This window comes from Pleuronectes platessa, chromosome 16 (assembly GCF_947347685.1).
Source record: "Pleuronectes platessa chromosome 16, fPlePla1.1, whole genome shotgun sequence".
In the NCBI taxonomy this organism is placed as follows: domain Eukaryota; kingdom Metazoa; phylum Chordata; class Actinopteri; order Pleuronectiformes; family Pleuronectidae; genus Pleuronectes; species Pleuronectes platessa.
This window is the reverse complement of record NC_070641.1, coordinates 14,405,364-14,419,448: the sequence shown is the minus strand read 5'-3', so window position 1 is coordinate 14,419,448 and position 14,085 is coordinate 14,405,364. Positions and strand designations below refer to the sequence as shown.

Below are 14,085 nucleotides of genomic sequence, written 5' to 3'. Positions count from 1 at the left end.
TGGAGCGATGTGTGCTCACAGCTATTCCCCTGGTGGGAGCCCGGCAATTACAGCACCCCTCCTCTATCCCTGTAATTGCAAAGGGAGTTGCTTCCTGAGCGATCAGGGCTGCTGCAGCACTGCAACCAGGGAGACTGGCTTCATCACCTCTGGCAGCTCCAGGTAAATGTAGGTGTTATGCTGGAGAGTGAAATAAAGGTTGTTCATTAAGAGGAGGGTGATTCATATCTTGCTTGAACTATGACCTTTGCTCCGTGGTTAGCTGTGCTGCGTGATGGATGCAACAAGTGGCTCCAGGCAAGTGCACAGACAACTTGTGGTGCCTCCACAATATATGACAAAACACGTTAGAAGATATGGAAAATGCTAAATGTCTTTAATATAATTTCTTCAACTGAATCTAACATCATCAGGGATGTAAACATATTGTTACTGCTTCAAGTCCTGGATGAAAACAAGACAAAGCGCCTCATGTTTACATCCACATGAGCATGTTCAAAAAAGAGGTTTGAAACCTGACCTTCCTTCAAAGTGTTCGGTGTCACCCGGGGACATAAAGGAATGCTGGTGTTTTTCATGATATGCCGCCTCACCACCATATGAGAAACCTGACACTCTGTTATGTGTTTGCGAGGGTCATGGCAACAAAGCCCCCTCACCGTTGGCAGCAGGAGGCTGAGGCAGCTAAACGCTGCAAACCGCCCTGTGCTAATTAGTGCGTTAGTGCAATAATGTGCAAGATGGTTAATTAGACGCAGCACTGCACCTTCGCCCGCAGGGATCCAGAGGTCTATACAGGTGAGCTGGGTAATGCATTAAAGTGTTCAGCACGCTAATAAATTTAACGATTTTCACGCCGGTCAAGGTGGTAAAGCTTTCACCGCTGTTTGTTGGTTGGTTTGGAGATTTGGTGCAGAGGTCTTGGCGTAGGAAGGCACTCTATTGAGGAAATAAAGGCAAAGACATCAGATATGATTTGGATAAAACATTTATTTCCTGGTTCATAAAAAAAAAAGAAAGACATGATTTCACCTTTTAATCAACGTCTCAGTCAAACCTGCTTCAGTCTCATGTTTTAAAGCGATGAGTACAGAAAAAATAGTGCCTCTACAACCACAGGGTATGTCTTTATGACATGACGTCTGTTAAAACTGTAAAAGAAATAATAAAAGTAGGTTGAATAAAACTCAACCGTTTACATGAAACTAAATATTGACAGCAGGTAGGTTGGTTTTAATTCTCTTCAGCCATCACTGAATGTAGAATAGAGATAAAACATATTTTCTATATGCTGATGCATCATGGGTAAGGGCCCCATTAACATGTCTAGGATCACATGCCACTTCAGTCATTTGATACATTTTAGGTTTGGAAAGGCCAACAAATGAAGCCTGTGCCGCGGGTTTTTGGAAACAAAGGATGAAACCGGGTCAAAAGTACCGTGACAGGAATCTCCATTCGATCCCGATCAACATTCCTTTGTAGAACAGGTATAAATAGTGGTTGAGTCGAAACACTGCACTGGAAATGTACTGTATATCATTATACTAACTTGAAGTTGGCTCAAGGGTCAAACCTAAACGTACAGCCATTAATGGATCCGTGTTTTATTGCGGCGCTCGGGAGATCAAGACGGTGCCATCCCTCAGGTCTAACTGACATGATTAGGAGCTATTACTGTATTGATCCACCTGGCAAGTGGCACTGGATCAGCTGAGGCCTGTATCGACCTGACTAAGTGGGCCCATGGACCTCTGAGGGTCAGGCACATGTTAAGGGGATATTACCAGTTGTTTGTGGAGATGGATCTCTTTCAGGTTAAGGTGAAGCAAAAGCAGCATTTGGGAAAATAACATGAAGCCAAAGGTATGGTTAAAAAAAAAAAAAAGGATACTGACCCTGCTCGAAATACCCGTAAAAGACATTGTGCTTTTATAGAAAAAAAATATTTGTAATGAGATTTGAAACAGGATGAAAAGTACGATCTTGGATAAACCTGCTTAGGCAGCTTAGTGAGTTAATATTATCGTAACAATAAATTATCATAAAATAGACTTCTGAACTTTTTACATATCCACCAAATACTGTACATACGCTGTATAACACTATCTCCAGACAAAAATAAAACAGACAAGGGACCAGCATGAGACTGTCGTCCTAGCATTCATCTCAGTCCCAGCCAAAGTCATGACCGGTCATCTGGTAAAATTTCCTATTAAAGGGTTTATAAAAGTCCCGTAGCCTCTGAACCACCTCTGGATCAATATTCGGATGGGTCCGGCCTTTGGTTTTGCCCAGGCAGTGTGGTTTGCTGTTCCCCTCAGGTCTCTTAAGGCAGGGGAAGCCCTTTGTCGGGTTAAAGTGGAAATGCTTCTCTGTGACGACCCTCCTGAGCCCGAGGAAGTCCTGGACGCGAGCCATCTCCCCGGCAGGGTCGCTGATCAGACGCTCTCCGCTCACGAACAGCAGCTGCTCCATCGGGAAGAACTGGATCCAGCGCTCAAGATGCTTGGCATACATGCCGATTTGAACGGCACTCCACGTGGTGTCAATCAGACCCATCGACATGTTCTTAAAAGTCAGGGTCTCGAATGAGGGGATGTCCGGCTTCTTGGAGCGGGTCTGGGTGTAGTCTGATATCGCTCGCGTGACAGGGTCCCGCACGACTACAATCAGCTTTGTGTCTTTAGACATGGTGTAAATCCGGGCGGGGACCTCCTTGGTGACATAGTAGCTGGGGGTCTTCTCCATGGTCAACTGGCCATCGGAGGACTTGGGCATCAACTCCCTGCAAAGACACACAAACACACAGATTAATATTTGCTCTCCAGTCACTGCATGGCATGAAAACAACTCTATACCATCATGTTCAGTTCTTTGTAGTGACATCACTTCTTAAAGCAAACAACTTTTGAAAGCGTCCATAAAGGACGATGAGGTCAACATTTACACATTTTCTCTCCGTGGCAGATTTAGAAAGACTGTCAGGCGGGCGATAGTCAATCATCTTCGAGAGGACAATTCTCGACATCATTACCGGCGTCAGTGTGTGCAGTTAAAGTGACTGAGACCAGTAGGTAGAGCACAAGCGCTATCAATCATTTGCGATTGCGTGTGAGGACAATACACAGTTCATGACATGTTCTAAATACAGCCCCTGGAGGAAGACATTCATCTCCGGGTGCTGCATTTAATCTACCCTAATGCCTCAATCCTCTCCCAAACCCTGCAATCCCCACATTGAACTATTCCACACCTTCATTACAGCACACAAAAGATGGTTTAACTCTGAATAGGCAGCACTATGCCTCTTAATGTCATGCCAAGACATATGACTGTGGCTGCACTGTTCTCCTCGTAATTGTCAGTAATGTTGTGTAAAAAGGGAAAATTTGGAGAGGCGTTGCATTCCTTAGGAGAAAAACGCAAAGCTCAGGAGCCGTGTATTCCCGTAACTGCATATTCTTGTTGACCCTGGATGGCTCTGCTTGATCATAATACAGCCTGTTAACTGCAGCCCCGACTGGATAATGGCTAAAGTGAGCCAAGGGGGATTAGGACTAAGCCAAACACGCTACGGCATTAGAGGCTGCTCGGCTGCCTTGCTTGCTGGCTGGGTGGCTGGTGTCTCTGGAGTGAGTAAGTGGGAGAGAAGGAGATAGATACAGCGTGTGGTCACAACGATGAGAGTCAATGGTAAGAGGTTAATCCATGTAGCAACACAGACGGGAACCCGTTGCTTCTGGACCCAACAAATACTCCAGTGTAACCCGAATGCGACCAGTGATGCTAGAAATTAAAATTGAATTTTGTGTTGACACAGACAAACGTTAATTTAACTCGTGGGATTAGTTTGAGGGTTTGCTGCATCCGAATGCATTCAAAAGGAAAACACAAGTAACGTAGGAACTTTATTTTGTTCTGCTTTCACGAAAAAGCCCCTTGTGCTTATATTTGTTGTGCTCCGACTTCTCCCCTGATCTTAGGTGTTTTCTTCTGAGCCTCAATTTGTTGGTGCAACAAGTCTATTTGAATTCCCACAACTGATAGAACGCCAGCTGTAGTGTTGATAAATGAACCCTCATTCTTGCCGCTCCGTGTTTACCAGGGATCTGCTGCGCTCCTGCTCCATGGCGGTGTTGTTGTTTTTCCGTCACGCACTCAGAGAAAGCAGCGTGAGGAGAAGAGCTGAAGCTGGAGCACAGGAAATTTGTCCGTGCAAGAGCCCAGTTTAAGCACAAGTTTAAGCACTTGAGAGCGAGTGCAGGGTTTTGAGTGCAAGCGTTAGAGAATCTGAACATGAAAAAAACGAGTCCTATTCTTAATTACAAGGACCACACTCTTGAATAAACATTGGAAGAACCCTCAGTATCCAATCCCCATTCATGTAGCCTACAGAGTTGCATACAATTATAAACTCTTCCCCAGCTTCGTACACTTGCCTGTTATGAATAAAAAAGTTGTAACTGATTGTTCTATGTATGTTACAAGACTTCCACCCATCCATAATTTCCTATACAGGAGATTAGGAGAGGAGCTTAGTTTCTCGAATGCAAAGGTAGATAAAGCTCACTCTACTATTCCTGAGCCACGATGTAATGTCACATGTTTACAAGCGTTGCCCCCCCCAAACATACCTCACGTGGCTCTGAGTCTAAGTTGAAATGTAAATCTTCAATTATTCCAGCACTTGGCTAATAATCTCATGTTTTGATAGCGAGAGCGCTTGTTCTAAGTCAAAGAGCGGAACAGCAGAGGAGCCGTGACATTAAAGTGATTGCCATAATTTTCCATCCATCTGTTGGTGCACGCACGAGGAGCCGCGGTATCCCTCTCCAAACACAGCTTTCATCTCACGATTGTGTGTGGTAGAGAGAGGAGCAGAAAAAGGGTCCGCAAGACGTCACTGTGCAGAACGTAAGGAAAACGCTTAAGTGATTGTGGGCAAAGGAGGCATCACCCATACCTCATTAGTGCCATGCAAACACACAGGGGCGTCTGTTTGCTTATGTTATTTAATCCATCCCCTAATGTCACCTACTCTTTCTTTCCCTTCCATGGAGGCTGTAGGTCTTACACAGTTATTCCACTTTTCTCCCTCTAAGAGCATCAGCCATCATTGTATGTAGTGGAAAGCCCCCAAACCTAATCAAGGTTATAGGTACGAGAGACACAAACAGCTCTATCAGAACCCCCCCCCCCCCCCCCCCCCCCCCCCTGCAATTATCATGAGACTCTCTTGGATACACACACAAGCAGAACGCTGGAGGCCTTTCCCGGGGCCCGGAGGGACAAAAAAAAAAACTTGCCACCAATCAAACTTTCCACTTGGTCCCCGAGCAAAACAATCTGTGTGAGAAGTGCCATGCATTATTCATCTTAGCAGAGATAGAGCGCTGCAGAACATCTCTGAATGAGCAGGGAGCGAGAGAGGTGCCTTCGGGGGGGGGCAGATGTAGCAAGCTTTCACAATTTGTTCTGCTTAATAAACAATGTCGCCTGGAACCAATAGGTTTCAGTGCATCCTCATCTATCAATCAGCCGGGCAGGGGCATCATCATTCAGCTTCGAGACAACAGAGATAGCGCGCTCTGTGGAGCTGAGTCACAACCTGCTGACTTTTGCCCTCTAATGAATTTGTTTGCATGTTTCTATTTGACTTCAAGAAGCGAATAACTTTATATCATATCATTATGTTATTACTACGAGGAAAACGAACATCCTCGTTACTCCATCATTAAATTGTTAGAGGGGAACACTACAGGCAATCTTGTGAGCTGCTTCTTTTTTTATCTTCCATTCTCCAGGCTATCCAAGAATGTGTTTTCACACTGCAAACAAAGACAACCATGATTCGGTTTGTTCCGGACTGAGACTTCCTCTTTAGCTCAGAAGAGTTTAAACCCTCAATCGGTACATTAAGAGTAAATTTACATTGATGCTCGCACTTGCACATAAACATCCTCTGCCCTCTAACCTCTCCTGCTAAACTCGCAGGAGAACAGCATGGTCGGGGAAGATAACAGCTAGGGGGGGGGGAGAAGTGGGGCGGTTAAAAGACAGAGATAAAACAAGAGACGAAAGGGGAAGAGGGAGCAACGAGAGGATTAGATGGAATCAGGTGTGCTCCGTGAAGATTGAGACTGAGTCGGCTCACTCCTCCGACCTTGAAGCCGAAGTGTAACTTTTAGAGTCAGCTGAGCTTTGTCTGCGGCGTTAGCAGAAGATAGATCATGCCGACCACGACCTGCCGACAGACGTGACTCCAGGAGAGGCGAGTGCTGTGTCATTTATCAGCTGGGAAGTCGGGTGTGTCCGTGAAACTGGCTGCTGGGGAGACGGCATTTGAAATGATTGTTTACATTCGCTGCTATCAGGAGGCGGGTTCAAAGGTAGGAATTTACAGCAGTGCGTCGTGCGGCTGCAGGATGATGCCCTCAGCTAGAGTTCACAAAAGTGCGGAACAAGCACAGTGCAAGAAAACTCAAGACAAGATTTTTGTTGGCTCCCTGCAGTCAGTCAGCTTGACTGACTCTAATTGGCATCTATATTTGAGCTCCTCAGACCCTGTGACAAGGGACTGCTCCAGAAAAAATAACCCCGCTCAGGATTATCTAATGATATGAGTAATAATCTCTCACGGCAGCTCTGAGAGGGCTGGAGCTACTGTGGGAATCGTTCCCCTTCGCGAAGACAGGATGAGAGGTGGTGGTATGCAGCCACTTAGAATAATCAGTCCAATTTACCGAGAGACAGAATCCAGACAGACGTCAAAGAGGAGAACAGCTTTCTGGGAAGGTGTTCCGGGACCATTGCGGCCCAGCTTATCATCCACGTGAACATCAACGTCATGGCGCTCCACAGTCAGGAACTTCTCGTATGACGCTGAACAACACTCAGTGTCTCAACCGCATTCCTCCCCGATGAGCGCAGCATTTTCACTTCCTCCGTTATTACTGTCATTGTGCAAAACCTGAAGGCCACCTGGCTGTCTAATGGTGGCGGGTCCATTCTGGGGAGAGGAGGAGGGGGAGGAACAGTATGTGAACCATCCTGGCTTCCCTCACACAACTGTCGGCCTTGTATTAACACGTCACAACACTGACAGTCATTTGTTTACAGCAGCTGAGGGGACTTTTTATCAGGGGGGAAAAATGTAAACCAGTCACACTGATTGTTGATCATGGTCCTAGTCAAAGAGAATATAACAAGTCATAAGAGCTGAATTAGTGCCTGTTTTGAAATGGTTGTTTGCTTGGCCTGTGGTAAAGCTGGGTGAAGCTTTCTTTCTGAAACTGTAAAAGTGACGAGAAAAGACTGGACTGCCGCACCATCGCTGAAAAGCTGTTCACCTGTTTCTTCAAAGTTCGACTCAGTACGCAGAAACTTGATCAGCTGTTATTACCATTGTCGTGAATGTGCGGTAGTTGTAAACGCGTTGTTGTCATGACTGACTGATTCAAAGTGTATTAACGTTGAACGTTTCCCCGGTCAGAATTAAACCAAATTGGACGCTGCACTTCCAAGAGCCCTTAACAAGACACAACCCAAGAGAGAAGCAGATAAGATAAACTGTGCTTGAGATATCCGAGCCCCAGACAGGCAGACAGAGATTTCTCAAAGAACTAGATAGATCAATACCAGTGTGAATGGATGGATAGATAGCTCTTATTTGCATGCTGATTCAGCTTCTCTGTTAATGCTACTAAATTAGCAGAAAAACAGGATAAGAGGGGTATGAGAGACAACACATATGTGCACTGGACTATTATGATGTTGTGATGGGATAACAAAATTCTCTGCATGTGATGTCTATTTCCAAATTGTGCAATGGTGGGTACGATTGGCTGATTCTCCACAGATGCATCCTGTTTTCCGAGGCTGCGTTCAAACCAGGCTCAACCATGTGTCTTGAATAATTTGATCACAAGTGGACAGGACTGAGTACGGATATGAAAGCACCAAAAACTTCATGAAGATGCACTGGAGACATCTTTGATTGCTTATATTCGGAGGTGGTCTGGGCAGCGTGTGGTCACTTTCTTTAAACAGCGTACCCTTGGCCATTATAAAGGAACAGCTCAACAGTTGTACGTACTCTTACACGCATTACGTCCAAATTATGTAGGACAACTGTGTCTACCATGCCTGAAGGTTTTGAAGAGAGAAAAGTATAACTAGTGTGTCAAACGTCTTGGTTGATTTGGTTCATCTGGGAAACATAGAAGAATTGACCCGGACCGTATTGTTTTGATTTCTACTTCTGTGAATTTCCTGCAAACCAGGAAATGCCGGTGAATTGCTGTCTTCCTCCAGTTAAAAACAACAACGCAGTTGGTCTTTGCAACAGGAAAATGATGGTAATGTTTATTTGCGTATCGGGAGGCGAAGCCAGATCCCATCCAGAACGGTCACTCGAGACACATGTGCGGCTTATTCTAATCCCAGGTGTGAACTGACGTACTTAGAGCTGTCCACTTGTGATCACCCAAGACGCAGGTTGATGCCAGGTTTTGACGAAGGACCTGAGAGGATCGGCGCAAGCAAACAAGACTTCAAAGAAGCAGAAAAAAAGAAATTGATGGCTGAGGCAGATAGAGTTGGTGTGACTAGCTGTCGGGGAGTCTCTGCAGCGGAGTCAAAGACGGAGGCAGGAAACAACATTCTCTCAGAAGATGCGACAAGAGAGAGATGAGGAAGTCAACAACTCCAGGGGTTTTAATGGAGTGAACCTGCTTTGTTTCAGGGTTTCCAAAGTGCTGTAATAAGTGCTGCGGTTCGACAGATCGCCTCAAGCGAAAGCCCAGGGGGTTGTTGCAGCAAATTAAATCTTCAATCTCAGACGCAGGGGATGGGAGGCGCACATTACCAGCATTGACAATCTAGTGGAGTCATTGGTGGAACGCTAGCGATCAGAGGAGACAATCAGATGAATCCTGGTTTTCTGTTTTCGCAGGGCTGGACGTTTTAAAGGAGAAAAGTTTCTGGGAATTTTCTTCAGAAACGACAACCAGCTTAAGTGATGGCTTTCTTCACCGCATCTTTTTCTCAATGCGTGCATTGTTCTCGACATTTCCCTGTAAATGTGCTGACACATCAGTTTAAAGTGGGTGATACCTATATTGAGATCTCTCTCTCTCATCCCCCCCACGTCCTCACAAAGAGGTAAAAAGTGTTGAGCAGGCAAAAAGCCACCGGTGGACTCGAACGAACCTTGTCTTGGGAAATTCAACTTTGCACACAGACATTTCTGAAAGTCAACATTCGGGCTAAAGGAGCTTAAGTGAAGAGCTGGAGTCTTTTCTTGGGCCGGTTCCAGTGAATGCTCTTTCCGACGAACTCCTGCTGGGCTTCGTCAAAGGGCACTTTCACCCTTCTGAGCACATTTGCATACAAAGTGAAGGCAGAGAAAACATGTTTCACACTAATTGTCTGCTCCTTTATTGTCAGGGTTAATGCAGACCTCAGGGGTTCTCCAGCATCCCCTTTCACTGAGCTCCATAATACTGTTGCGCTTTCTAAAGACTTGCTTTAAATTTACTGCCCTCTATCTACCGCCGGCCTGCATCTGAGCAGCCCCGGGGCTCTGAGGAGGATTAGGCCATCTTCCCTGACACCCTCAGTAAGTTAGTCAGAAGGCCGTTAATTGTTCTATATGGAACCTCGAGAGGATTTCAACAATTAAGTCACATCCACCGTATAGAACTCGGAAGACCTTGACTCGAGCTTGCATTTAATAGATGAGCAGTTAAAGTGTCACGTATAAGAGGAAGTTAGAAATAGGCTGTTGTCAAATAGAGGAGGGGCCAGGGAGGAAGCTGTTCCCACGGCTTTTGGGAGTTGCCTCCTGTGCTCTGTGCAAGAAAGTGTGCACAATTGTCTGCCTGCTTCTCTGTCTCTCTTTTTTTTCCTTCTGCCTGTGTGAGTGAAAACCGTGCTGCATTGTGGTGGGCGTCCCGCTGTGCAGGGGCCTCCCCTCTATGTGGGGCTCCATCAGGACGGACACAGCAGACCTCCATCGGGATGGACACACCAATCACAGCAGATAAATGGTGTGGGCACAACTCAATGCCACCACAGGAAGTGATAAGCCCACCCAGAGGACGGCTCCTCTCCGAGCTACTGCTCACCATTAGTCGGGGGCGATGAAGTGAAACATATGGGCAAACAAATCAATGGACGTCTTCACCCCACTTGGATCAAGGGGATTTCAGGATGGAATCTTTTAACGAGCCTCAGAAAAGGTGCGCCGGGCAGAAAACGCTCATTTACAGCATGGAGCCGAAAAGTTGGCGACGGATTGCGTGGTAGTGGTCGCACGTCCGATAAGCTACACTGGATTTCTCCGGGCTCCACTATGCCTTAATGTTCATTAAGGGTTGACTCGATGTCCCAGTGCTCTTCTGTATGGGGTCAATCAGTGGCTCAGTGCGCTTACTGTGACAACTCAAGCCAAGTTGTTTTAATTAACCAGATCACCTCTCTCGGAGAAGAACCTTCATTATACACGTCTCAGGATGAAAAACTTTCCCCTGCTTCCCCTGGCTGTGTGTGTGTGTGTGTGTGTGTGTGTGTGTGTGTGTGTGTGTGTGTGTGTGTGTGTGTGTGTGTGTAGCTGCCACAGTGAACGTCTCAATTATATTTCACCGCTTCTTTGACTATTTTAATCCAATCCAATCACTGGCTTCTTCAATGATAGATTCTTCTTTCGTTCCTCATTCTTCACATGCATCGCGTACTCATGCGTAACGTGTGAAATGTAAAAACACTACCAAAATTTGGCAAAACGGATATAAAAAGTCCTCAAGCCGTCTCAGTGTGTTTCTTCGTGGCTCAGTCTGTGGAGATGGACAAAAGGCCGATCTTCAAAGACCGATCATCTAAAAATGTCCCGAACCTGTCCGGTAATTCTTAAAGGAGCTTATAAGCGAGGACGCCTTTGAACAATGCTTCGCTTCCCCTATTGTAGCTTCGCGGAACCAGCTTTCAAACAGTGCGTGGATCCTTTGACATTTCCTCTTAATCCCTCGGCTCAGTCAAATGCACACTTGAAACAGCGGCATCTCCTCTTAACAATGCGGTTGCTCACATGTTTCAAAGGACTCAATGCCAAACCACTTGCAGGAACATTTCGGGTATACACGAAAGATCAATCATTAAGAGTTAAGTGTGTTTGTGTTTATGTCCAACAGGACGAGCCGAGTTGTGTAACTGTGCAGCTGAGTCAATAGTAAAGAGCTTGCATATTGAGAGATGGGTTGTGGTTCAAGGACGACAGTTGCCATGACAGAGAGTACAATAAAAATATATTGTTGTGCAGTGATGAAGGTGTGAGCAGCCACACATCAATGATTGCGCCTTTTCACAGCAGTGATGACTTTAGGATTGAATATAATAAAGACTAATTACCGTCTAAATCAATTCCCTGGAACTCTTAATCTTTATAATCACACTCCAGGCTGTTAAAAAGATTTAAAAAAAAACGACAGCACGATGTAACTTGCTGACTGTTCACAACAAACTAAGTGCTGTTTGTTTGGTCTGCGTCCAGAATGAACTTCTAAGAAGCCGAGCTCTATGTATCTTTCTTTTCTACCTGGTGTCCACGTCCTTGCCAGGGAGCTACAACAGAGAGGCCAAGGCCAAAGGGCGCATGTATAAAAATTCCCGGAACACGCGGAGAAGGTTGGGCAAACAAGCAGGAAATCGATCGTGGCTGAGAGGAACAAAATGTCAAAGTGAAAGTTTTAACCTCAGCAGAAAGGTGGCGTACATGATGTTCTGTTTGAGGACTCTGACCTGTGGTGTCACTGACATTAAAGCTCTGATTGCTGCAGTTGGACAAACTTTAGGATGTGAGAGTGGCCTGCGCCTCATCGACAGTTTCTAAAGTATTTACATAAAGTTATCACTTGAGGTCACAGATAACAGCAGTTAGATTTCTATAAATGTTGATATACACCAATATCTAATGTGTTTTTCAGAATTATGTATATATGTCAAGGTCTCACTCTGGTGTTATTGTTTAAGTAACCTCAGACTTTAACTGGTGAAAAAATAATAATCAATGAAACCAATAACAATCTGTAAACATCTTTAGTCTCAGGTTTACTAAAGACAATAACATGGTGGAATAAAAGTTTATTATCAGACTGGGATTAACATAAATGTAAACCTCAATCTTTTTACTATGTTATGATATAATATATATATGATTTATTTTCTTGATAATCTATCTCCATGGTGATATTAGTTACTTATCTTCGTAAAAACATTTTTCTTAAATTGCATTGAACATTATCATTATTTTATTTTGTCTCTCAACATGTTATTTAATCTATATAACATTTCTATAGGCGACTTGATGAAAAGTATGATAATTTAGCTTTGTATCACTGTTTTTCTTTCTACTGCTGCAGATCAATGTTATAAATCAATTACCCTAAAGGTGACTTATAGTACTTCAAGACAACAAAGTAATTTTCTGAAACGTAGGTTATACATTTTTTCCTTGATGATCACAGCCAGTTATTATACAGACAAATAGATTACTTTTTATTTTGCCTATTATATTTATTCCAGCCTATATCATGTGGGTTTTTGGTTGAATCATATGATTCAAAGCAAAGAAGTAGGTTGAACTTAGAGAAAGTAAATACAAATAAAAAAATATATGTGTGTTTTATTCTGGACAGTCAAGCACAGCCCGAAGTCATGTCTCCAATCAGCCATCAAATCTGTGCGTAATTGTGCGAGGCACGGTTCAATGAGAAGTCCCACAGGCATTACGTATCTCTGGTCACCCTCCCCTTCTCTCCGTATCTTTTATAAGTTTTGAAACATGGCTCAGTGTGATGTACCTGTACCACTCCAGCCCCTTGTCGTAGTTGCGGTCGAAGAAGTGCGGCTCGGCTCCCACCGCTCGGATGTCAGGATGCAGGCGCAGGAACTCCAGCAGCGCCCGCGTCCCTCCCTTCTTCACCCCGATGATGATCGCCTGGGGCAACTTTTTACTTTCCGACTCATTGAGGAAACCCGACATGGCATTATCATCCAACGCCTTCGCCTCGCCTCTAATCTCGTCCCACTCCTCTCCCCTGCTGTCCAAATCGTTCTCGTTATTCAGCAAGTCCCTGGACGCGCCTAAGGAAGTCTCCTGGTTGTCAACTTCTGCGTCGTTTTCGCGTCCACTGCTCACCGAGCCGTACGCCAGGTTTGGCATCGTGGAGCAGTAGCCGACACAGCAATAAATCATATAGACCCAGAGCGACAGCATGATGCAGAATACGAAGAGTTTGTTCTTCACGTGGGGTGATGGCACAACATGTAGGCTGTGTAAAATCGAACTATATTCCATAGGACCGCCTTGGAAAAGTTATATCCCAGTTAGCAGGCATTTTGGCACCGGCGCCTCACTCCTCTGCCATGGCCTCAGATTCTGGACTCTCGGTGCGTAATTTCCCCCAAAAGGCAATTTAGCAAATGCCCAAATGACGCAAGTTCACCTCCTGCTTCGCTTTCAGTTCTGCTTGATGAATGATTTGAGTAGTTTCAATTCTGAACAAAAAAAAAAAAAGCCTGAAGAATATAAAAGAGGAGAAAATATCACGAAACAGTGGATGGAGAGATCGCAGGGCGAGCGACGTGCGCGTCAGGGACTGAGTGGTCTCCCATCACTTGCTCCCAGTGTGTGCGCTCCCTCTCACAGCGGCACCAAGTTATCTACGGCAGGCGAAAGCGTCAAGACAGACAGTGTGGGTGGGTAGACTGACTTCCGGTATATCCTTTCAACTTAAAATATTGTTGAGAAGGGTTGAAAAAAAGCGTGACAAATTTGACCCAAGTGAGCGATCTTGGATTTGACAGCACTTTTCAACACCAGCATTAAAACACTGAATGAGGGATAAGTTATTGAAGAATGGTGCTGTATAGACCTACGTCACTACAGGAGATATATATATATATAAGAATATATGCACAATAAATCTATTTCCTGTTGGTTATTCCTTCAATTTGTTTGCAGTCTTTAAATATTTTAGGACAATATGAGGAATACAATATCCACTGTCATATAGGAGCATGATC

At 44.9% G+C, this 14,085-nt stretch overlaps 1 protein-coding gene across 1 annotated transcript; it reads right to left on the bottom strand.

The window, feature by feature from the left end:
* Positions 1 to 972: 972 nt before the first annotated feature.
* On the bottom strand, positions 973 to 13,728 carry hs3st3b1a (heparan sulfate (glucosamine) 3-O-sulfotransferase 3B1a). Its single transcript, XM_053443321.1, has 2 exons — positions 12,861 to 13,728; positions 973 to 2,788 (listed from the first exon to the last, which is right to left on the bottom strand). The coding sequence occupies exons 1-2, from the start codon at positions 13,355 to 13,357 to the stop codon at positions 2,170 to 2,172; spliced, it is 1,116 nt and encodes a 371-aa protein (XP_053299296.1). The 5' UTR covers positions 13,358 to 13,728; the 3' UTR covers positions 973 to 2,169.
* Positions 13,729 to 14,085: the final 357 nt, after the last annotated feature.

Bases quoted from the DNA above. Each gene is read 5' to 3' on its own strand.
- hs3st3b1a (XM_053443321.1), bottom strand. From the start codon at position 13,357: ATGGAATATAGTTCGATTTTACACAGCCTACATGTTGTGCCATCACCC. The intron at 2,789-12,860 runs GTACATCACACT...GTGTCTTTGCAG, and splicing joins AAGGGGCTGGAGTGGTACAG to GGAGTTGATGCCCAAGTCCT.